A 25,989-nucleotide genomic window follows, 5' to 3' on the forward strand; every position below is an offset into this window, starting at 1 on the left:
CAAAGCAGGACATGAAAATAGCCTCCTTGTTTATAATTTTTACCGATATCCTGGGGAGCCCTGCCTTTTTTAATAGATATTTTCTGAAGTTTTCTTTAAAAGTATCATAGTAACAACGTGGAATACAAATTCATTTTTTGATGGCCTTGTTACTCAACACATATTCATCTCAATTAAATAATTAACAGACTTTATAATGTGCCTAACGGCAGGGCTGGTTCTGGTGAAGAGTTAATGCAACACTGCTTTAAAGCCAGATATGCCTCATTTCTGCTTCTCATGGCTTGCTTTTTAAAGGCAGTTTTCAGATTCAGTTCTCGGTCATTCAATGGAACTTACAGAAACACTGTAAGATTGAATCAGATGTTTTTAAAAATGCATATACTTACATTGTCAAAATAGCTTCATGATGCAATATTTACAGTGTAGAGAGTGGTGGAGATGCAGAAGGAGATTTTTTTTTTTTTAAAGGAGAAGAAAAAGGTGGGAAAGGAGTCCACCACATAATTTTTTTACATGAGGGTGTTACATGCCAGTCACTTTTTAGAAAACATATAGTAGTTTACAGAGAAAACTAGAACTCTATTAACAAGTCCTTTTTCCATCTTAAAAGACTTAACAGGGCGGTTAGAAATAGAAATAGGAAGGGAGATCCATTTAAAGGAACACAGCTACGGAAAACTTTCTTCCAGTGGTGCAGGATGTGGAACTTCTTGTTCAAGGAAGAAAGAAAAACATTTGTTACTTGCTTGGATAAGATTATCTCAACAAATGCTCAGGACAATGTTAAGAGAGCAATCTAAGGTTTCAAAATTATTTTTCTGGTCCTGGGGAGGGGGGGGGGGAAGCAAAATGTCCTTATCACAATGACCCATTCACTATAGAAGGGGATTCAAGGTTTGTTATGGTTGTAGTTTTGATGTCTTATTGCTCAGTAGCCGGCCTCTGTTAAAACCGAAATATAGAACTTGTCAGAGAAAAATGGTAATTAGTGGGGATGAGGTAGAGAAGAGACATGGAACAATAGAGCTTCCTCCTCCAGGAATAATGCTCAGGCACCTAAGATTGAAGCTAACTGATCAAGAAAAAAGAGGGAGAAGCAACTCATTTTAAAGGATTTAGTGCCATTTTGTGTGTCTTGAAAGCAAAATTTTGCAGTGCATGGAGAAGCTGGACTTAGTCAAGTTGATCTGTGGAGTTGTGGATGACAGAATTGGGGTTAGAATAAAGCATTTGAACAATGAGTTTCTAGTTCTACACTTCTATCACCTTTGTTTTTTGGTTTGTTTGGTTTGTTTGGGTTTTTTTTTTTTTTTTTGAAACATGCATTCCTTTGAGTATCCCCTGGGTGTACCTTGAAAACATTTTTGGCATTCCCAGTTAATCTAACTCAGGAGTGCATAACCTTAGTACTCCCAAAAATGCTTGGGTGCAATTTTTTTCTAAATCACAAACTAAAATTTTGAATGGGAACGGAGAAAAAATAGGTAACATCTGGGAAATAATTATACAGTACTGACTACAGCTTATTAAGTTGGTTTTTGAGCAAACTCAAGATGTCAATTTAACTTAATGAAATTGTTTTTGCCTTGGCCCTTTCAAAAATACAGCTTGACAGGCTGCTTGAAGACCAAGCACGGCCCTCAGCCTGAAAAAAATTGTGCGTTCCTGGTTTAAACTGATTTTTTTTTAAATCTAGAAATCACATATTTAATTCATTAGAAGGCTTCCTGAGCAAATCAGGGTGCATTCTTGTTCTAAGAGAAATAGGCTGTAATTCTGTGCACATTGACCTGTTTTAATCCCAATGAGTTCAGTGGCCTTTAATCTCACAGCACAGGATTGCACCCATAACACGGCGCCCTCATCAGCTTTGCTCAGACAAATAGGTATTTGGTTTCATTCAATGCCAAGGTTGCCAAGTCTGTTTATTGCAAGCAAATCTGAATTTGGAGCTTTACATAACTATTTAGCCTTAGTTTTGGAACCAATCTGCAAATTCAAAACAAGGGCTGCTGTGCCGGATTGTGGCTGGTATGTAACAATGACTGGTGTGTGGTTGGTATGTAACCATGCTGGCTTGCTTATTTGATTTTTAATGGTACTCTAGCTTATTTTTAACTGCCTGATTTGATGTGAAGCCTTTGGCAAGGGAACATTGTTGTTTTTATCCCATTAAAAGCCTAACTGCCACTTCCTGCTATGAAAAGTGCACAAGAAGCCAGTTTGTCCTGTATATGTGTGTATTTGTCTAGTTGGTCTGTTTTCTTGGCATTGGCATCTCTGTTGGCAATTCTCCCAGAAAATAGGATAGCTCTGCATCCGATAATTAACCCAGTGCAGCACTTAGGCTGGCATGATGGATTTTCTTTCTTTCTACCACAGTAAACCATCATGGGAATTCAAACAACTTAATACATACCACACAAATATGCAGAAAGGCCAGTTATAGTCTCTGCGAGCATTCAGAGTCAAATTAACAAGGAGTTAAAGCAGACTTGTAAGTCTGGTGTCCTCCAGATGTTTTAGAGATGACAACTTCAAGAATTCCCAGCCAGCATAGCCAAAGGCCATATTGGCTAGAGATTTCTTGCAGCTGCTGCTCCAGGACAGTTACAGGGCACCAGCTTGAGAAAACCTGATTTAAAATGTCTTGATGACCAGGGCATGCATGCAACCTCTGGCCCCCAATGTTCCTACAAGGCTGACAGTTCTGCAAGCATTAACCTCAGAGTGCAAAGGTCTGCAATAAGTTCATAAGCACATTCAGCTGAGCATGTTTACATGCCTCCCTGTGATCTGAACCCATGCCTGCCTTCCTTTTTAATCTATTTTGATATTTTTGTATCAGCATAATGAGAAACATATCAGATAAAAATAATACTCCATAGAACTCAAAGGAAAAGCAATATTAGAATACTAGAATAACATAAAACAATTCAAAATAGCTAGCCTTACCTTACTGTTTCTGGGCCATGCTAAATGCACAGTGAGAACGGGCTGGAATGTGTGAGGCAATAGCCAGAATATCTGTTTGTATCAACATGGCCTATGATGAAGAATGCTTTGACTTGTAATTTAGAAACATCTGAAGAGCCACACGTTGTCCAGCCATGATTTATATTTATTTTCCTCTGGTTCTCATTTTAAGTTTTACTCATTGATCTTCATTCTCCAGCTTGAAGGGTCTGATAGAGCTGCACCAGTTCACATAATTACCATGCCAACCCTCAGCCTGGAAGAAGCCAACTAAGTCTTCAGAACTGGCCCGTGAAGACTTCTCATTGGCTTTAGCTTCTCCCTGCTGAGTTCTGGACACAATGAGAGCAGGATAATGCTGGTTGACTGAAGGATGGTTCGTTGCATGGACCTAATTCTTATTTCAACAACTTACAGCATTTCAAATAAGCCTGCTTGGACAGCAGCTGATCCTCTCTATATGAAGTTCTTCTGTAGGGAAAGCATTCGTAAGAGCGCTATTCTCATGAGCAAAGTGGTCCTTCTTGAAGCACTGAGTTATCTGCCTCCTCCAGCAGATTTGAAATGGCTGCTTTGAGGCTTTCCCAAGTCACATCTGGAAGTGTGTCTGCAACCCTGGTTTGGCTGGGGGTCACACACATAGTATATATACAGTGACCATATTTTCTTGGAAAAAATAAATGACAAACCTGAAAAAGGGGCAAAGCTGAAAGAGGTTCATAAGGATAAAAAAAAAATAGTTTACACAAGAAAATTCAAGAGCAAAACCAATTTTTTTTTTTACAAAAGTGCATATTCTAATAAAAATATCTAAAATCAAACAGTATATGCAAATTTCTTTGTTAAAAGATAATTCAATTTCCATATTTTTCACGTGAATGTGAAAGACTATGCATTGAGTGGTACCATCGGTATGGTGAAAGTTAAAATGACCAAGATAAAGGACAAAAGTGAGTTTCTGAAAAATAAATAAATCTGAAGGACAGCTTTCTGAAATAAAGGACTGTCCTTTATAATAAATGACATACGGTCACTGATAGTGACATACGGTCACTATCCCCAAAGAATTTTGGAAAGCCTCCAAACAGCCATGCTCAGCCTTGCACTTCAGTCAAGCCAATGTGATTTGCTGTATGCTATCACACAGCCCTAGTATCTGGCTCTGAGTCCTATGTATGACTGAATAAAACACACAGTCTTACTTTGGGACTGTAACTCCTGCTCAGAAAGGCTGAAGGCTACTTGTAAAGTAGCTAAACTCAAAATTAGCCTGTTGTTCAATTCCCCTCTCTCCAGCCTTGGCAATGATCCTGCCAGTATCTCAGCCCTCACAAAAGTCTACCTTCTGTTCCTCATGGTGTTCTCCATGGCTCCAGTCATATCAGTTCATTACCTTTGGCAACATCCCTTCCCCTTCTGTCTGGCCACAGCTAAGTAAACCTATTTCTCCTTCGTAGCTCCACTTCCCTCCTTACTTGCTTTGTAATGCAAGGCCTTTAACTCTAGAGCTGCTCTTCACATTTAGCAAAGGGCTGTAATCTGAAAGGTTTTTACTGGGTTAAGATATCTGGGAATGTTTGAGAGCGGTAGTAGAGTTGTCTTAAGAGTAGTTCCTTCTGTAGCCACCTTACTCAGTTCTACAGACAGGTATCTTGTTCAACCCACTGTAAATATAATAGAGATAAGTCAAGAGGATTAAGTATGTTGAAACGAGACAAAGACAAATAAGCAGAAGTACATTATCTGTCACCGAATGTTAAGGTGTTTTCTTATTACTGCATGGTTTTTTAAAATAAAAGATCTGTATCATCTTTTCCCCATTCAGGTAAAAGCAAGCTGTGTCACTGAAATCTAACTAAATGAAGTATTGAAACAAAAAAGTGGCAAATATGTCAAAACACTGTCACTTGTTGTCATTTATATCGGTTGGGAAGCCAAACACTGCAGTCTAGCCAAATTGCTTTTCCTGTACCAAAGAGAATGGTAATCATACAGAGTGATTCGTTTGTACTTCATAAATATCATCATCAGGAAATACAATCCACATCAAATACTTCAGTATTGCAGAACAACATATATTTTTGCAACTAATACAAATTTCAGTTCTGATCATCCAGAACACAGTTCTCTGAATGTAACCAAGGAATTAGCAAACATCTGAACCATGTTGGTTTGGCTAATTAATGTGCTCCGCCTATTACTATCAGTACTATCTTTGCTTTCTCTTGCCACAGTTGTTCTATTTCTATTTGCAGGTCTTTATATTTTGTGATTTTCTCCAGTTCTTTCTTTTCTACTCCGCTGCCTCTGGGTATTGCAATGTCCACTATTCAGACTTTTTTGTCTTTCTTATCAACAATTATTAAGTCTGGGTGTTGTGTGGCAGGTGCTTGTCTGTCTGAATTCTAAAGTCTCAGAGCACTTTGGCTTCTTCATTTTCTATTACTTTGTCTGTTTTGTGGTCCCACCAGTTCTTGCTTGTAGGCAAATAGATTTTCTTGCAGATATTCCAAAGCATCATTGTTGCTACTTCGTCATGCTGTTGCTTGTAGTCTGTGCAATCTTCTTGCAACAGCTAACTAGTTGGTCCACTGTTTCTTCAGCTTCTTTGCAGAGCGGCATTTGCTGTCTGTTGCTGTCTTCTCAGTTCTGGCTTTGTATATGCATTTGTTCTTAATGCTTGGTCTTGTGCAGCCAGAATGAGCCCCTCTGCCTCTTTCTTCAACTTTCCTGCTCTTAGCCATTGCCAGGTCTTGTTGTTATCTGCTTTGGCTACTAGGTTTTCTGTGTACTGCCATGTAATACTTTGCCTTGCCATGTCTCTTTTCTATTCTTCATTTGGTCTTTCTTGTAGGCCAGTTTGGTCTCTTCAGTATTCAGTAAGCCTTCATGGAGTACTAGCTTCAGTGATTATTATTATTATTATTATTATTATTATTATTATTATCATTATTATTATTATTTTTCCTACCACTTTACCTTCCACAATGTTTTGAATTAAGCCTAATTTACACTTCTATTCCATATAGAACAGACATGATCCTCCCTTTTTTGTTTTTTGATTACTTCCAAGTTGCTTGAGTCATTACAACTGGCTCTGTCCCTCACTTTTACCTCAGTTAGCAGTTGATCATCTCAAGAGTAGATTAATATAAGGGACAGTAACATATACAAGATTAATGAATGAGATTTTGAATCCAGGTCTCTTCTCTCCTGGTCTGAAACCCTATTTACCCAATGGCTCTAGAGTAGCAGTATCCCCACAACATACTCCAGAAATCTTAACTACAACTCCCATTAGCTCTGACTACCAAGCATACTTATGTGACCTGAGGGATTTCTACTCCAAACCATCTGGAAGATAGCAAATGACCTCCCTTCACACTAGAATTATATCAACGGAATGACCTGCTTTGAGAAAATGTAAACAAGAATTTTACCCTAGTGGTTTTCAATGTTATTTTTAGCAAAGGACCTAGCCATTAAATTGTTTTTGGGAACCCACTTTCCTGTTGCTAAATTCAAACTGTAGCTTCCTTAACAACTTGTGTGGGCAACATTGTTCCTAACAGAGGTAGATGTTCCAAAGAGATGTGGCAAAGCTGTTGAAAACAGGTGGGTAAAAAAAAAAAAAAAGAATGCAATTTTAGAAAGCAATGCCACTCCAGAAAACTATAATATCCAGAAAAGTATTAGTCTGAAATACGTTATGCATCAGGCTAAGTCAAGGGTTTCTTTTAAAGAAAGTTAAACATAATGCATAATGCTAAACCCCAATGACTTATAAGCCTCAATGGTGTGGCCAAGTAATGTTATTCTTTCTGAGACAATAAGAATGACAGCAATGGCATTCAGGAACTGTGTGTCCTCCCTACCATTGAACAATGGTACATTTTAGAAAAATAATTTCAGACATGAGAGGCATCTGTAAATGATGTATTTATTTAGTGATGACTTATATAAAGATCTAAGTCCCAACCCTTTGAAGGAACTTCTCTGCATGAGTCTGACCATCTTTGTATGAGTTGTAGTTCCGGTGTTTCTTTCACCAGTCCCTGTTGGAAATGGGGAGAAAATGTAGTAGAATGATAGATCTTCAGAGGAGGCTGTCTGTTAAGTTTGTATATGAGTCACTGTTTTCAAGCTTTCTTTATCTCTTCCAAACAGAAACAAGGCAAGGAACTCTTGCTTTCTCTCACTTTGGTGTTAATCCCAGGGAAGACAACACAGTGAAATACTGTATGCCTCCAATTTTAATCCAGAACAGGGTGTGTTCTACAGCTATTGCAATTTGGTGAAGCATCATTTTAGAGTAGGTCAAAAGCTATGGGTGAAGCAACAACAGCTGCTGCAGTTCCTAATCTGTACAGTTATTTAAGATTGCCTTTTGGAACAAAATCCTGAGAACAACAACATATCTATATTCCTTTCCAGTTGTTAGTTTATCATGCAAGGCTCACATTACATTTTTAAAGGCAAAGTATAATCATTTAATCTTCAAAATCCCCAGTCAGTTCTTAATACAGTTATTTCAGTATCTTCAATGGCAAAGCACTGAGAAAGCAACGTGCTACAGTAAATGCCTTTACAATCCAGGGAATGGAATATATACAGCAAGGGGGAAGGTCTCCAGAAGCAAATTGTCAATATGCCAGATGCAATGTCACAAGCATTGTATGAACCAATGTTTGCTTACAACGACTGACTGAAATGGTGGGTTGAAATTTAAGCAAGTTGTTTACTTTCATTGGAATCCGTCATCTTAAAAAGTAACCATAAAGGAATCTATTTTAATTATCAGATTTATCATTCCTTCTCCAAGGAATCTACAGACAATGGCTCTTGTGTAGCTTTCGAGCTATCAAGATATAATCTTTTGGCTCTGGCACCATCATAGACAAAGTGAGCTTAAAGCTACACAGAATGACAGCTGCCCTATTTTTCCTTTTAACTCATAAATCCAGTTCTAACAAAGACTAATCTAAATGGTGGGAAGGAGTCTATTGATTGAAGGAAAAACTCTATATAGCAACAAGTTTAAATGGACCAAATATTTAAGGAACTTTTGGAACTGAAGCCACTTGGGAAAGTGACATTCTTCTGCCGGCAATCTTGTGGAAAGCTATGCGGATATACATCCCACAGAATCCTAATTGCTTTAAAAATAAGTGGCCATTATACAATGAAAAACTGATTGTTTTTTTCCTTTTCTCAAACTAGCTTTAAATACTGTGGTCCTAATACAATAAATAGTGCATGGAGGTATATAAGCAAGCATGATACAATTACAAATAACAAGAAAACCCCCAAACACAAGGGGGGAAAATTCCCAACAAAACAAGGGCAAAATGGAAAATCCTAGCCTGGCCATATATGGGATGTGGCTCCATTCATTTTGTATTATCTCTCTCCCCTCTGTGGCCCTTGACACACCAAGTGTGGCCCTCAGCATCTAATGTCTAGCCCTGATCTATTGAATGTGGATTTTGGTTGCCTTCATTAATAGTTCTCTAATTGGTAGAATGCTGATGCCCATTCTACATGTTATGCTATGTTCTAAAGTTAGTTTTCATACATTTTTGTGAATAGGCCATCAAAGATTGAACCTTACACTCAGTTAATGTTGAGACCAGTTTGCCACAAGTAGCAAAAGAGGGAATAAGGTCACATTTAAAAAAAAAAAAATCTTAATACAATGCTACTTAACAAAAGCCTCAAGTATGGTGTCATTACTGTACCAAACAACCTGCAAGTAGTATAAAAATGGGAAAGAAAAGATGCTAACAATCTTGCTAAATGTTTATAATTATCAGAAGCGAGGGACAGAAGGGAGATCAAGACGGTGAGCCAACATTGATTTGCTATGTAATCAATAATGGATTAAAAAAAGAAAGTTGACACAAATAAATAATCTTCTTACTAATCTTTTACAGACCAATCCAAATTCTTTTGTGGGTTTAAAAATTGAACATATTAAAATACTTTGGTTGGAACCAAAATTATTCAGCTATTTATTTTAGATGCATTCAGAGAAGGCTTAGGGAAGACAGAACAGGAGGGTTCAAATACTTTAAAAAGTTTTTGCAAGATAAAATGTCAGCTGTTCAGTTTGGACACACTGTTCAATAGGCCAAAAGTTTAAGCATCAAGTTACAGAGCAGACAAATGTGGCCTGTTATTGAAAAGTTCTTTGTAAGTTATTACAAAAGAACTTTAACTTAGATCAATGCATGAACCTTGTTTGGAGAAAAGAATTTCATTTCAGAGAAGTAACATTCTTTCAGCTGAGAATATCAGTCAAACGTTATTCAGAGAATAACAAAAGCTAGAAGTTGTAAATTGATTTCATTTTTGAATCAGCTTTTTGAAATTAAACCTGCAAAATTCAAACACATTTAAAGTAGCTACAATTAGATAACAATGATGGGAGAATCCAAACTTGAAAATAGCAAAACAATCATTTTTCTGTCAAATTGGGTCAGACATAATTAGGATTATTAATAGGATTAGAAGATGAATCTTTGTTATTTGGGGAGTTGCAGCATGGTGGCACCTAGTCAACCTTGACCAGCGTTGAAAAAGCTAAGTAAGGTCAGACCTAATTACAGACCTATGGTACTTGAATGAGAGAGTGCCAGAAAAATCCAGCCCTGTAGGCTAAACTGAGAATTCAAACAAAAGTATCCTGGAGAAAGCCAATGGCAAACCACTTATGTATTATTGCCAAGACTTATCCATGTAATCTTGGATAAAACTGGTCTGTTCTAATTATAATTAGAGTTATTATTATTATTATTATTATTATTATTATTATTATTATTTAATTAATTATTGGAGATATAGCACTCCAAACATAGCATCAGTTCATTTAATATTGTTAGTCGTCCTCTGGGGGAGAAGGGCAGCATATAAATTTAATAAATAAATAAATAAATAAACAATATTATCATGTGCTATAGTCTCTCTTTTATGGACTAAAGTTATTTCATATTTTAAGTTCGTTCTGGAAAAATATTGGGTTTTATAGATACTGATGTTCTTTTGCATTACAGTATATGTCAATGGTTTGGAAATTAGCAGGACAATGAAAATATGAATTGCGTATTTTTATTATCATAAGAAATGATATTACAAGTTTGGAAGGATACCATTACCCCACCAATGGCCTGAAGAATTTCCCTCTCTTCCTGTTTTATTATATACTGTGAGTCCCAACTAGACAATTACTTAGAGATTTGGATGAATATAGTGGTTTATAAATTTATTTTTTCTTTTTTTTATTTCAAACTTTTATTTTTTTTCTATTGTTAAATACACGTCCTTAGTTATTAATAGTACATTGTATGGCATACGTAGGACTAGTTTTGATAAGTATATGCAAGTCTATTGGGTTTTTGTTTTCTTTTTTTCATTCTTTTTCTTTGCTTCTTTACATCTTTCATGTTGCATCTAAAATAATAAGCAATACACTTTTTCCAAACTTCACTGGATGATTCACAAAATAAAATTAAATCTTAGCATACATCAGTATAATCTACGGGGCCGCTTTCTAGTACTGGCAGAAAACGGTCTCTTGCAGATGCTTCCCCTGTCAGAAGCCAACTTTTTCGTACACGTAAGAAAGGGTTTTCTGCAAAGTTGCTCCCTAGCTATGGAATGCACTTCCTTGATAGATACATTTTGTCCTCAGTGTTTAGACAATCTACAAAGGCCTATCTCTTTCCCTATTTGTTCGATGACTTCAGCATTTATTTTACAGTTGTTTAAAATCAGTTCTTTTTAACTCCTTATATGTGTTTTTGCTTTTAATTTTGTTAGCTGCCTGCACTGCTCAGCAGAGCAGAAAAGCAGGATATAAATCAAATAAAGTAACATCTATAAGAACCAAGCTAAACGCAACTGCAGAAGGCAGCAATGCTAGAAGGATGTCAGAAGCCATCAATCTACCCTTCAAACTGGAAGACCCAATAGATGGAAATAATTAAAAAGATCATATGACGTTAATTTGATCTAGCCAGAAATCTGGGAAAGAAATGCACAAGGATGAAATGGCATATTTGCTGCATATTGTTATCACTATAATATAATACCCAATTAGCTCATCCCGGTTTCTGAAGTACAAAGCTTTCAGGAGAATCCTTTAAACTAGGGGTTAGACGTTCTGTGCCTAACAGCTCTTGCTGACAACAGAGAAAACGTTTTGCAGTCACGTAGACACAGCGATGAGAAAATGTTTCCCTCTTCATTTCTCCTTATAATTCAAGTATTCCACATGCTACATTCACTGTACACTGTAGAGAAGAAGAAAAAGACGCTGACCGGTTCCCACACCCATGCATACTTGAGCAATTCATAAGGTAAGCTTACCTAATACTGAAGCTATGAAACAATGCCCGATATCATATAACATCTTAAATAATTCACATTCCACTTTTGTCGGGGATTTAAAATAAAAGCTTGGAAAAACAAACCCCTGCTTTGCAAGCATTGTGTGTATTTTTAGAAGGCTTGCCCTTTTAACAAGAGGAAAGAACTTGCTCGTTTTCTCAGCAGTTTAAAGCCACCTTCGACTTTGCCATAAGGTTCATTGTTGTTTTAAGAGACAAATATCTAATTCTAACTTTTTTTTTAAAAAACCCTCTAATTTATGTCTTCTGTATTGTATGATTCCCTACAATAATACCTTGCATCAACAATATTTACCATTTTTTTGGTTCACTTTAAAAAAAACTCCCTTTCAGTTTATAGGGAAAGTCACCCAGTAATTTACAGAAGATGAAAATCTCCTTAAGTCATTAATATTGCTCTGAAGATCATTGGTTGCTTATCCTTCATATATGCCGTGAATTTCATTACAGAAATGATTCTTTTATGGTGTGCTGGCTGGGAATACTAAATACTGTAAATCCAACACATCTAGAGGGTTAGGAAGGGCTGGCGTATTTCAGAAGTCAGAGAAATGCCAGTGAATTTCACACCAGTTTTCAAAACTTGAACTTGCAGCACAGCAAGACTGGAATTCTAGGAAATCATCACCCTGGAAAGCTGCCAATTCAGGGAGAAAGAGTCGAAAGCAGCATTTGGCTACTATCTATGAACAGTAGCCAAGGGGGAAGTGGTCCTTCTTACCAGAAGAAGATAGTTGTGGTGGCAACAGCCCTGGTGGTTCTGTATGTAGACCAGTGTTTCTCAACCTTGGCAACTTTAAGACGTGTGGACTTCAACTCCCAGAATTCCCCAGCCAGCCAGCTGGGGAATTCTGGAAGTTGAAGTCCACACGTCTTAAAGTTGCCAAGGTTGAGAAACACTGATGTAGACACACACAAATAGTGTCTATCCCCCTATCCACACCAAGAGCCACTGGCCATGCCTGGAGATTTTGATAGTGCTCCTTGCGCCATTAGAATAGTAGAAAGAGCAATTAGCAGAGTTCTTGCTGCCTTGTGCCAAGTGAGTGCTGCCCTTTCTTAGCCTGGTTGGACTGACGCCAAGTGACAGGACTCAGCCTATCTCTGCAGGTTCCTACAATCTATAAACTTGTCTGACCTTGACTCAATATCTGCCCTGTAGCCACTCTGAGTGCTGCTACTGCTGCTGCTCTGGACTTTGATTTCAGCTTAACCTGCTCTTCCAGTTGCGCACATGTAGAATGAGCCCCTCTCTTCTACCTGTTGGATTTTCCTCCTTGATTGAGAATCATTAGCAGGAGGAACAATATAACACCCACTTTCCCAAATGTCACCAGCCTCCCTGGCAGCTTTAAAAGAAACGGTTTGTCAAATGGCCCTTCCAAAACACTCATAGAGTTGATGTATGCTTCGAGCAAATCACTTTATTCTTTTGTATTCTCATTGGGACATTTAAACTTGCCTTCCTGACAAGGAACTTAAGATGGCACACAATTTTTATTTTTATTTTTTGCTGCTCTTTTTCATTCTCATAGCAACTACCAATGAGATAGTTAGGCTGAGCAATTGCAGTTGTCCAGCTGAAGGAAGCATTGATTGACTCTATGTATTACCAGTATTTTATGATCAGCAGAAAAGGAGATCCTGGGATGAATTCAAAATGTTCTGGAGGTATTGGGGAGGTAAAAATAGTGATGGGGTGACACTGCTTTATGTCATACAGCTGTTTCTGTCAAATGGTATTAAGTTGACCAGCGCAACATTTTTATTGGAAAGATCAGCTAAAACATTTTCAAAGCACCATCCCAAAGCTTCCCACTTTAAAAGCCAGTAAAAAATATTCAAAAAGTAGAACTTACGTCTGACTTGTCTGGAATAACAAAAAACATATCAAAGGATACTTACTACAGTTACGGTAATTGGCATCTGTTTCCGACTTGGTGTTTGTAAATATCATCATCCCTAACTTACACGGCATTGGCCTGCCTGGAATTGGCTGAGGGAAAACCATGGTTATGGGCTCAACCTCCCAAGTGTTACTGCAGACCTCAAAAAAATGCTTTTAAACAAAGGCAGAATAATAATGCCGAGGGCATCTATAGTGTTAGGGTTAATCAGAGTTCTAATCCAACAGGGCTGAAAGGACCAGATTGGGGAGTTCTGATGTAGCATCTAAGGCCGTGTTTCTCAACCTCAGCAACCCCAGCCAGCAACCTCAGATGCTGGCTGGGGAATCCTGGGAGTTGAAGTCCACACCTTAAAGTTGTTGAGGTTGAGAAACACTAGTCTAAGGGCTCATCCCTACACCCTCTTTGCCTTGATGCTCAGATGGGCTGCTCTCCTTTTCTCAAGGATATGTCTCCACAATAGCACCTCATCTTGCTGTGAGCCAGCCAAATCAAGTGTTTTCCTTCTTCTATACAAGCATTCTAGGTCAAATGGAAGAGGAACCTAAGGGGGGTCAGCAACCTGCAGAACCACCCCAATTCATCCACTCAAGCTTTGACCAGCAGAGAAAACAGAGCCCCGCCTGGTAGCCAATTTTGGGGAGTGGGGGGAATATTGACATTGTGGAAATCTTCCATGAGGTTAATATTCTACTTTGCGCACAAAAGGAATTAAGGGACCAGACACCCTAAGTGCAGCTGCACAGTGGCAGTCCCCTGAGAAGAGTGGGCTCATGGTGGTGGTAGTAGTACCAAAGCTGGTCACATGCACTTTGCACATGGGCAGAAATCTCTACTGCACTGCATGGCAGAACTGCTCTGTGTAGTCAGGTGTCTGCCCACCGCAACTCTCAACAGCACTTTACCATCCTCAATTTAGACAATTGAGAGAATTAGACAGAAGAAAGTATCTCTCTGGGTGTAGAACTGAGAGAATGAGTCCTGAGACTATTGTGATAAGATGGAATTAAACAAGAGGTGTACTCTAGTCCAAATTTCCCTTTAACTTTCAACATACTTTTTCCCCCTCAGCCTCAAGTCTTCCTTTTGACAACCTGGGAACAGTTCTACCTTGTAGGGACCCTACTAGGCATCATTAAGATAAAGCTTTAAACCCTTACAGTCTGCCAGAGAAATGCTTGCCCTTCTTTTCCTGGCCTCTCAAGCAGCACGAAAGGATACACAGGGGTTAAAAATGCCCGATGTTTTCTAGTTTGTCAATTAAAACAAAAACCCAAAAGGAATTCCACAGGCAAATATGACTGGTGTTCTGGTTGGGGGAGAGGACAGAAAATATTTGGGCACTTAATAGTTAATCTGTGGCATGCAAACCGTGCGTATTATTACAACAAAGAATTGGCAGCTGCCGCAGAAGGAAAAGGTTTATGCTCTGCCGTTCAAACTTGTCAGTCAACTGATGCCAGGGCTCTGGACGTTGCCTCTCCCGCACACCCTGCTACATGTGTCTGAGTGAGCAGATTTGCTCTCTCTTCGGAGACACTCCAGCTAAGTCAGGCAGCTTCCTTCCTCGGTGGAATTAGATCTATCCCGCTCAAAGCATCTGCCTGGGAACCCTCTTCCACACGGGAGTCTGGTATTCCTTTGTAGCTTTCACAACCTGTGTGTTTGTTTCACTCCTAGAATGGAAGAAGAGGAACTGCTGAAGGAAAGATTTCAGGCCATCACAGTAAGTAAGAACATATGTATATAAGAAAATTATACATTCTCACTCTCAGCGTGGCTTCTAATGTATTCTTCTACTCTCAGAAGCCCTTTGTTTCTGTTCCTATTTGATGTGACTGTGTACCCCAGCAGCTTTGAAGATCAGCATAATTCAATACCCCAACTGCCTTCACAGTGGGCATCCGAGCTGACAGCTCCAGAGCACAGAATGTGACAGATGCTGGAGTTACACTATGTTTTATATCAGGCATCTGCGATGCTGTCATTAGGACTGAGGGATTTCTTGAACAAACTTTGCATTTGAAGGACACCAGGATAGAAAAGAGACGGAGCTCTACAATTCCATAGCTTGAACTGAAATGACTAGGGTAGGTAGTCTCCTGCTTAGCTGCAGGAATACTTGTGGATAATTCTGTGGTTGTGGTTGTTGAAAGAGCATCATAAGTGAAATTCAGGTCAACTCATACTATAGTCAGGAGATTTTATTCCTTAAAAATCATTCATATATTTTAAGCATGTGGGAAAGCTTCCTCAAAGGTGTGGTTGTAATTAGAAGAAGATACAGAGGAGAAGGCAACGTAACATCAAAATGTGTTGTCTTCTGCTTCTCTCTTGTCCTAATATGACCCTCACACTCCTATGCTTTGACAAGTTGGGCCTACAGACTTTGCCTGTTCTGTAAAGACATGGCTTTAATTGGCTGCTAGCACCACAATAATAATCAAGATCTAAGGGAACACTTTTCAAGTGAGGCATAATGTCCTTCAGGAAAAACAAAATAAGCTAACTTTTCCAAAGTATTTACCCCGTGCATAGTTTCATTGCTCTCAATGCTTCCCAAGCTTACATAGCCAAAGGGCAGAAACTGGAGCTATCTTAAAGTTTGGGGGTAACTTCTAACCACTCGTAGATCATCCTTTCCTTCTCCATCCATGAATAAAAGACCTCTTACTGATCAACAGATTAACTCTCACCTCTCTAGCCAAGTTTGCAAATACAGGCGCACGCTTTTGTAGTTTGTGGTGAATAAAAAAAAAAATGTTCCAAATAACAAGACAATAAAGCTTTAAAAAGAAATGGAAGAGTCCTGAGTTTTTCCCCATCTCCTTCCTAACTATTATGCCTTAAAAGTCTCGGTTAAAAACGAGCAATCAGGCAAATTGTTACGAAGCAGGCAGGCTAGTAACTTCTGGAAACTCATTTGCAAGCCTGCCGTAGCCTCTTTGTAAACAGGTGGCCCAAAGAGTTTTCCATATTCACAATAATAAAATAGTATGAAAATCCAGCTTTATCATAAGATGCATTTTGCATGTAAAGGAAGTACATAATTGTAGACATTCTAATTGTTATTTGTATACCACCATCCATATTCAGTTCAAAGAGTCACCAAAAGAAATAAAGCTGGGTGAATGTGTGTTTATTTTGTATTACGATGTATGGAAAGTCGAGAGTTGGGCCAAAGGTTTCCCAGGAAAAGGTGAAATGTTCTGGGATGGCATTTCTAAAAAGAAACATCTGAAGCCTAGAAAAAAATGTTCTTCAGGCACCCTGGAAATCAATAGAATGCATATCATTTGATAACCAAAAGCAAGGAGCCAACCTCATTTAAAAGGATTAAAGGAAGATCCACGGTTCTGTGTTTGTAAATATAAATGAAATCTCAATTCAGTGCACCTTGATAAAAAAGACTTTGCCTACAGCAAACCAAATTTCTTCTGAAATTATGTCATTTGCATAAACAAATCATTATGCAAATGAATTAATTTTTATGCAAATACATGTTTGCATAAAATGACCTAAGTTGAAACCAATGATGTTATTTGTGTCCCTTGTGTAAGAGCATAAACTACCATGGCGACGTGTTTTTGTATTTAATGGACATTCCTGAATAGCAGATACCTCCTTCTCCCAGTTAGTCTGTTAAAACAGGGTTTCACTAAAATATCATAGAGATAGAGTACATTCAGCTAGGAAAAGTGAGTTAATTGGGGAGTTCACTTGTAAAGTACAAACTCATTCTGATGACCCTTTCAGTTAAGGATTGGATCTTCTCAAGCTGTTTATACAGTATCATCAGGAAGAAAGGAAAGTGTGTAATTCAGAGACTGGCAGCAAGAAGTTCTTGAAATCTGGATAAACTGAACTATCCGAAACTGCTCAATAGAGGCGTATTTAGTAAACAAACTTTAAAAACACATTTGCACAGAGACTGTCATTCTACTGTATTACCCCTACCTGCAAGAAACATTCTTCAAAGATTTAACATGGATTTAGGAATAGAACCCACCCACATTCTAGCCCTCTGTAATTAAAAATATGCCATCAACTTCAGCTTAATTAATTTTCCCTCTGGCCAGATCTACCATGAGATGAAGGGAGAGAGCTGGTTGAGGCAGCAGATACAGAGGCTGCCTCTCTACATTCCTCTGTCTTGGAGGACCTACTTGTATATGCCCTCTAAACCAACTTCTGCCTCAGGTGTGATGAAGGATGCTACCCTTTCAGCAGCATCCACACAGGGAGTGTCAAAAAAAGTCAAGATGCCAACTGCAACAGTCCCTGGTGTAAATGTGCCAATGTTGGCACACACATACAAAGGGATGGGGTATACTCATGCTGCCATGATCACCATCTTGACTTTTTTTTTTTTTACCTTGTCCTGGACACCACTGTACCCTATCAACAATATTAGGGTTGCTTAAAGCACTTTAAAGATTAAACTGCTAATCTTCTTGACTTCAGTATATTAAACAGCAAAGGGGGAATCATCTCGTCCTCTGCTTTCGGCAGCAAAAGGTTTCAAGCATGATGACAATACATTTGTAAAGAACAGAAAAGCATCTTTAACCTATGGGAGATTTTTCTCTGAAATCAGAGTAAATACATGCTTGACTTATTCTGCATTTGGCAAAATATAGAGAGAAAAACATTACAGAACTAAACCGTTGAAAGTAATTTCACCAGGAAATCTTTCATTTATTTTAACTAGGTATTTAATATCTATCAAAAAGAAAATAATTGAAAGTCTATCTTGTAATGGAATACTGAAGTTTTCAAAAGAGGAATCTACTCTATGGACATAATTTATTTAACAGTCACTTCCTCTACTCAGGGAATCCTGGGAGTGGTAGTTCAACGAGGCAAAGGCAAAGGTCACTAAGTCAATAGCATACTCTTCCCAGGGTTCTTTGGGAGAGCACAACTGTTGAAACGCTAATAAATGCCTGCTCCTTTACTTCTATTTTAAGACAAGCTACTGTATTCTTCTCTCCATCAGAACTTTTCCCCTGTATAGCACAGTTCCAGCAAGAATAATTTCCTTCTGTGAAATGAATAAAATATGCTAGATACATTGTACTTCCCCATTTTTTATCATCTATGTTCTGTAAAACTAACTTCCATGGTATTTAGTATCTCAGTAATATAGTACTAAAGATTTGGAACTTCTCTCTTTTTTAGGGTTAGCTATTTATTACAGTATTACTTATTCACATATTTATTGTCATTTCTCTATCCACATGCTCCTGGCAAGCCAACCTACAGCAGTTTACAATACAACATTAAACAATAAAATAACCAGTTAATAAAATGTGACATAAAACCAGATGGGTAAATAACAATAACATCACATAAAATATCACTGAAAGAGCCATCAAACATAAATGATCAAGTACCAGTCAAAAAGGGAAAGCTAGATTATGAAAGTGTGGTTTCACATTTCTTTTACAAGCAGCCAGAGAGGAAAAAAATCCATAATGTTGGTGCCACCACCAAGAAGGCCCTCCCTCTAGCTGCTTTATCCATGCATGTAAAACAGGTCCTTGGTAGATGAATAGAGCTCCTAACCATTTTGTAAACCACCCAGAGTCGTTTCAACGAGATGGGCAGTGACAAATTTGATATATAAATAAAAATAAATAAATAACATATTATGAAAGACTGTAAGGATGCTGGGAAAGGAAAGGAAGAGAATACAAGACAAAAACAATCAAGAGATAGCAGACAAGACCATTAACAGCTTATCTCATAAATGGCAACTTAGCCCAGTTGAAAAGAAATCTGGGAAGAAGCATTTCAAAGCATTCAAAGAGACTCTACCTTAATAAATTCACCATAACTGAAGGAGGGAAATTTCTCTTACAATTTCCAAGGTTCTGTATTTACCCCAGACTAGTATCAACAACACCTTACTGAAATCTTGGGTAGTTTTTGCTCCCTTGATCTTCCTCAGCTGTGTGGGGCTTGACACATATTGCAGAAATATTTCCTTTAGGTAGGCAGGACTCAAGGCATAAAGAAATTATTTATAAATTAAAACTAGCATTTTGAATGTGACCTGGAAACCAGTGCAGCTGATACACTCTCTGTGAGAGACACCCAACAGAAATCTGCTCACTACAGGTTCCAGGTTTCCTTCAAAAACATCCCCACATAAAGAGCATTACAAGAATCTGTGTCAGAGCTAACCAGTTCATGAATCACAGAGGCCAGCTGAGTCTTAGCCAGAAAGGAACAAAGTTGATAAATTCAATCAACACATTAATAAAATAAACTCAACTGATAGAAGGCAATTCTTACCATCAGACTTATCTGAGCACTCTGACCTGAGCCTGCTCTTATAGGGCCATGGAAGATCAAATGTCCTCCAATCAAACAGAATTTATCAACAATTCCTCACATTTATCTGGATTCAGCTTTATTTTGTTTTTTCTTATTCAAATCACAAGCTGGTCAAAGCACAAGTCTACCATAGCTATTGTAATTTCACAGTTGTAGCTACTAACTGGGGAAATGAATATCATGCTCTACCAAAACTTGGAGGGGATCCTGATCTTGGCTCCCTCACTTATTGGTTTAAGCATTGCTTTGTGAAACTTTTTTTTTAACCACACAGCTACGAATCGTACTTATGGCAACCATTTTGTTTGTTTCTGGGTGGCGGGTCTGTTCATAGGTAGCAGGGTCCTGTAGTTCAGTATTTCTCAACCTTGGCAACTTGAAGATGCATGGACTTCAACTCCCAGATTTCCCCAGCCAGCTGGGGAATTCTGGGAGTTGCAATCCATACATCCTCAAGTTGCCAAGGTTGAGAAACAAAGCTGAAGTTCATTTGCACAGACTGAGTTATTTTACACCGCAATCTTTGCTGTGCCAGATGAATGTACTGTCTTCTAGCAAATAAGTCAAAGAAACAGTTTGCCACAGGCCAAGAGCAAAGCCAAAATTGCTGCCGTAAATAGGTTGAAAGTGTGGTAGCCCTTAGTTGTGATGAGAGAGACATAGCAAAGTACAGTAAAAAGGCTTTTGCCAATTCCATTTCATGAGCAATATTCTCACGCTTTGAGTGAAAACAGAGGTTTTCCATCAGAACTGTTGGTTATTTGATATTAGTATGTGACATAAGCTTTCTTCACCTCCTTTTAAACTTATTTGATGCTCCCTTCCTCTCTGCCCCTCTCTGTTCCAAGGCTGACTTTGCGCTTCCCATTAAGCTATCATGTAGTTTAGAATGTATCAGCCCAGCAATTGTGGTTTGTAAACTTCAGTTATATATGCAAACCAGGCCATCATAGCTTTTTCAAAAACACCATCATTAAAGCTAAACCATCACTTCCACTCCTTTTGGCTTTCTCTTCTTCACTTGAGGGCTATTACTTCTTTCAACGTGCCCTCCTTTGTCCTTCCTTTCCTAGGACAGTCTGATTGTCCTCTACAGGGTAATAACAGCAGCTGGGGACTCTTAGGAGCAAAACATTTCAGTTACTCGTTATGCAGTTCTTAGGTTACAAGTAAGTCAGCAAATAAGTGCCAGAGGGCCTTCTATCTGCCCCACTCTCCCATGATAATGAGGCAATAAAGACAGCACTTCCAGGAATTTAAGCAACTGCCTGCAAATCTTTAGCATACTAAATAATTCCTAAAGATGAGTGCAATTACCTTTAATCCCATCTGTTAACGAGCACTGCAGTTACATCCTATGAATGCATGAGTACCTAGCACACTAGGAGCCTTAAGAAGACTAGGCTCCCTCTATTTTTAACACATCTAAAATGGCTGAGTAGGATTTGCTTCGGTGTGGTATTGCAATCATTAAGTAGACCTAAAGTGTGCATATCAACTAGAATCATATATGACTTTTTTTTTAAAAAAAAAAACACTGTTACACATACACCTTCCATCTTTGCTGTTTTCAGGACAAGAGGAAACTGCAGGAAGAAATCACTCAGAGACGCCTTAAAGTAGAAGAAGAGAAGCTAAAGCACCAGCATTTAAAGGTAAGGTACTCTTTTCTTTCTTCTGTCGAAATGCATGGTGTCAAAACAGAAGAAGCCAAGATTTTGTGATGGAGGGGCAGTGGACAGAATACTGAAACTCCTTCTATGGCAGCCTCCTCCGTGGGGTCACCCTCCACATTCAGGGCATCCACTTGGCTTCCTGTCCTATTTCATATATAGAGATAGATGATATACTGGAGATATAGATATAAATAGGTTGATTATGTACCATCAGGTTGGTTTCAACTCCTAGCAACCACATAGGTAGATTGTCTCCATATAGATAAAGAAACTGATGTGCTGCAAAGCAAACCAACAACCTTTAGCAAGACTTGTTTACAAGAATACCTTTGGGCCCCAAACACACGAAAGAAGGTTGATGGGTGGCTGCAGCCCAGTATTTGGATTTTAAGCTTGTACCCCAGTCCAGAAAAACAAAATAACAAAGAGAAGCAGAAAGGGAGGCTGTAGCAAAGTAGCATTCTAACATATCAAGGCTCATAACGGGCCATTCCCCACCCTCACAGCCATTTTCTACTAGTGTCAACAATATGTCCTCCATATCCTAAATGTGTCCACCAGGCCAAGAAGTTAGGCGCTGCTGCTAGCTGAGAATTCAGCCTTCCACATCTAGAGGGAAACTCTAATCTATGGTTAGATTTGTGCTGTATGAATATACCTATAAATTAGTCTTTTATTCCAGCCTACCATTCCAGTATAAAATGAATGCATATATGTAAACCAACCCAATTTAAACAAGCTGTACAATCAATACAGCTCAGGTCACAAATATCTAATTCACCGATCTCAACATTTCTTTAACGGTTACAGCTTAAATTTTGTTTGTTGGTTTGTTTTCCTTATGCTTATATATGCATTTCGAGCTTTACCAGTTTAAAAAAAGCAAACTCCATTAAATAAGCTTAGATGATTTTAGAAGTCATGCAAATGATTGGCCTATGCTGTTTGGTCATGTTATTTCAGATGAGATCATTGTCAGAAATAATTCCTTTATAAAGCATCACTCTGTATGTGTGTGTGTGTGTGTGTGTGTGTATGTGTATGTGTGTGTGTTCCAACAGGGTGTGTTCACTGTGGAACTGGCACTTCATTTACCATAACAATGAGATTCAGCAAAGCTTCAGGCCCTGCTAAAATCCTCAGACAGTCACTGATTTTATCTGGCAAAACTTTAGTCAATTATATTAATGGGTCTAAAGAAAATATGTTTTAACCCTGCTTCCCACACCTGGGGGAGGCATCTGCAAATTTTATGCTGATGTTAAACCTGCCAAGTTGCTTGGAATGGAATCTCAATTATAGATGAATCAAATGACAAGCCTGGCATGAATGAAAGGGAAGAGGAAAAAATGACGACACGTTCTCAGGCTCAGCTTATCAAGGACAGCTTGACATTTCATGTCATATTAAAAACTGAACAAACCTAAAATCCCACAATGCTTATTTATTGAAAGTAGTCAAAACCATGCCAGAATCATAAATGGTGCCTTTCCCAGGGAACAAGTGAGAATATTTGGTTGTCAAAGTCAGCTACAAAATGTGAGAATTGTTAAAGTCACAGAAATTATCTTTCTCAACTTTTCCAGTCTGCCCACACTGGAAAAATCTACAGCAAGCAAAGGAATGTTGCTAATGGATCTTGCTCAGATTGCTGGGCCCGTCCCATCACACAAGTGTTTTGGGGATCAAATTGCTAATGTTCCAGAGCTCTTTTCAGTTGTTGACTGCCACTAGTCTTCACTAAACTAAGAGGCACATCAAAGCAGCAGACTCTGCTCCTATACATAGTTACTGTACTAAGATATGGTAGGGTTCATTTGGTTTTGGCTTGATTGTACAAATCATACTAACTTATTTATTTATTATAATTTACTACGATCATTTATAACCTACCTACTAGAACAACTCCAGGCAGCGTACAAATGAAGGGGACGCAGTGCGTGCAAGCGAGTGAAGGGGGAAGGAGGGTGCTGGTGCTTGCGAGTGAGCAAAAAAAGATTGGGGTGGGTGGGAGAGACTTACCCGAGCGACTTGCAACCTCCCCTGCCAGCTTCCCCACTGACTTTGCTTGTGGGAAGCCAGCAGGAAAGGTTCCAAATGGCAATCACATGATCACAGAGTGCTTGGTAACCAATTGTAAGTGCGAAACAGATTGCCAAATGCCCAGTCATGATTACATGACCACGGGGGCATTGCAACAGCCATAACTTTGGGGACCAGTCTTGTCCATTTTTTTAGCACTGTTGTAATTTCGAATGGTTACTGAACAAATGGTCGTAACTCAAGGACTACCTGTAGACCAGACCATGAAATCAGCTCCACAGGAAACTACTCAATAAACTACTTTTATTGAGATTGGTGAGATTAGCTATAAAAATAGAATCTTGCAACTCTGACTTTGCTGTACCTTCTTTTCTTATTGTTCAATGAATTAGGGAGGCATCTGTCTGAGCCATTTCTGAATGTTATCTCACTGTTCTGGACTTAAAAAATGCTTCAGTTCCTTGTGTCTAGGCAACAGTTCCTGCATATCTCTGTTAAGTTAATCTTCTTTACTCTCTACAACTGCCCCCTTTCCATACCAATTCATGGAACACATAGAACAATGTTTCTCAACCTTAGCAACTTTAGATGTATGGACTTCAACTCCCAGAATTCCCCAGCCAGGAATCTGGCTCCGGAATTCTGGGAGTTGAAGTCCACACATCTTAAAGTTGCCAAGGTTGAGAAACACTGACACAGTTCATCTAAAAAGGACTTCCATGTCATTTCACTAAGATCCACTGTTGGTATGACATGGAAGTGTTTTTTAGATGAAAAAAATGGAATATTACCTATAGGAAATCATTTCACCATTTTGAAAGCCATCCTCTGAATTTGCTCCAGTTTGTGTCTGTCTTTTTTGAATTGTGGTAGAGAGTGTGTCCACAAAAGTATGCTTTTATAAAAATATACTTTTTATATTTATATATTTTATATTTATATTTTATATATAAAATATACTAAAAGTATACTTTTGAACTGTGTAGAGAGCCAGTTTGGTGTATTGGTTAAGGCATCAGGCTAGAAACCGGGAGGCTGAGAGTTCTAGTCCCTCCTTAGGCACAAAGCCAGCTGGGTGACCTTGGGCCAGTCCCTCTCTCTCAGCCCTAGGAAGGAGGCAATGGCAAACCGCTTCCAAAATCTTGCCAAGAAAACTGCAGGGACTTGTCCAGCCAGTCTCCAAGAATCAGACGCAATTGAATGGGTTTAAAAAAAAACACAGAACTACATAAACGTAGTTTTCTGCTGATTTTAGCCTGATTTATCACAGTAATAACCCCAGCTTAATTATCCTGGAGAATTCCTATAACATTTGTGCTTCACAGGTAGGTCTGGATGTGTTTCATTGTTTACTATACTCATAAAGATTTCAAATTTCACCATTTTTGTTTGAAACCTTGTTTATATTAATTCCAACATTTAAGCAAAAGTGACAACCTGTTCTTACTATCATAATTTAGTTACACAAAATATGTTCTGTATTAAATAGAATTATGGCATTATATTTTTAACATAAAGCTTAAAATTCTATATTATTATCACATTCATAATTTCCAGTTTTACCCAATCCAACAGTAAGTATTTAAAATATCATTGATAATAATAATTATCATAATTCTTATTGTACAGAGATTTAGATTCTATTATACTTTTTCAAGAAAATGTAATTAAAGAACAGCCAGAAATTTCTTTCTAAGAGATGTAATTAGAAACCAATGAATCACTGAGAGAATCAGAGTTTAAGTGAACAGCTGTTCTAATAAAGAAAGGTCAGATCTACTCTTGGTTACAAGTTGAAAAACTGGAAACAATGTTGCTTTGGCTCTCTCACCAATATTGCAACTCATGGCTAGGTTCCTGATTGCTGTTTTGAAGATGGACACATGAAAATATGTTCCATTTTGCAGATTAATCTCCCTAGCACCATAATGAATGCAGCATTCATTTAGGAGATGCAAGCTATAGCTCAGTCTATACCAGTGTTTCTCAATCTTGGCAACTTGAAGATATGTGGACTTCAACTCCCAGAATTCCCCAACCAGCCTTGCTGGCTGGGGAATTCTGGCAGGTGAAGTCCACACATCAGTTGCCAAGGTTGAGAAACACTGGTGTACATAAAGACAATTTTTACTCCTTTACTCCTGTCTGTCATAGGGCTTTGTAGATACCGGGAACTGGGAGACATAACAAGTCTTGACTCAAGATGTTCTTTGAGGGAAAAGCATCATCCATTTGGGTAAGATTGAAGAAACAAATCAACTCTCTTGCTTTCAGCTACAACATGATTTTCAAGAAAGAGATAATCTGACAATCTTTCAGAGTAAGCATACAGCAAGCAATATTTTCAGACTAGCTCTTGAGTTCCCCATCCCTGATTAGGGTTCACCCTTCATGGCTATCTTCTCCCAATCAGGAAATAAAAGAAGCTAGAATTGTGGTTGCTATGCAACTGCAGAATTCATTTCTTAACCTGTTCGGGGCAGTTCAGATGCTTGGAGAACACTTCCTTTAGTTGCCTAACAAATAATGTGTTGTTGTTTTTTAAATGGGAAACTCGTCAAATCTAAAGCTTTGGCAAGAATGGGGAGAACAAAACAAAACCACAAGTAAATTGCAACAATAGCTATTATAGTA

At 38.4% G+C, this 25,989-nt stretch overlaps 1 protein-coding gene across 6 annotated transcripts in view; it reads left to right on the forward strand.

The window, feature by feature from the left end:
• PALMD (palmdelphin) overlaps positions 1 to 25,989 on the forward strand; it is a 71,292-nt gene that overhangs the window by 23,916 nt on the left and 21,387 nt on the right. For 2 of the 6 annotated variants that reach the window (XM_007421980.4, XM_025175483.2), the window contains 2 exons: positions 14,975 to 15,020; positions 21,211 to 21,291. In XM_007421980.4, the coding sequence (XP_007422042.1) occupies positions 14,975 to 15,020; positions 21,211 to 21,291 (127 nt within the window). Of the gene's footprint in view, positions 1 to 11,317; positions 11,337 to 14,743; positions 14,844 to 14,964; positions 15,021 to 21,210; positions 21,292 to 25,509; positions 25,592 to 25,989 lie in introns of those variants that run through there. The other 4 variants (XM_025175496.2, XM_088154542.1, XM_007421982.4 and 1 more) reach the window with 4 other exon arrangements.

Source organism: Python bivittatus, unplaced genomic scaffold (assembly GCF_059951505.1).
Source record: "Python bivittatus isolate LINGU-HERP-01145 unplaced genomic scaffold, Pbiv_v1 ctg000700_np1212, whole genome shotgun sequence".
NCBI classification, from domain to species: domain Eukaryota; kingdom Metazoa; phylum Chordata; class Lepidosauria; order Squamata; family Pythonidae; genus Python; species Python bivittatus.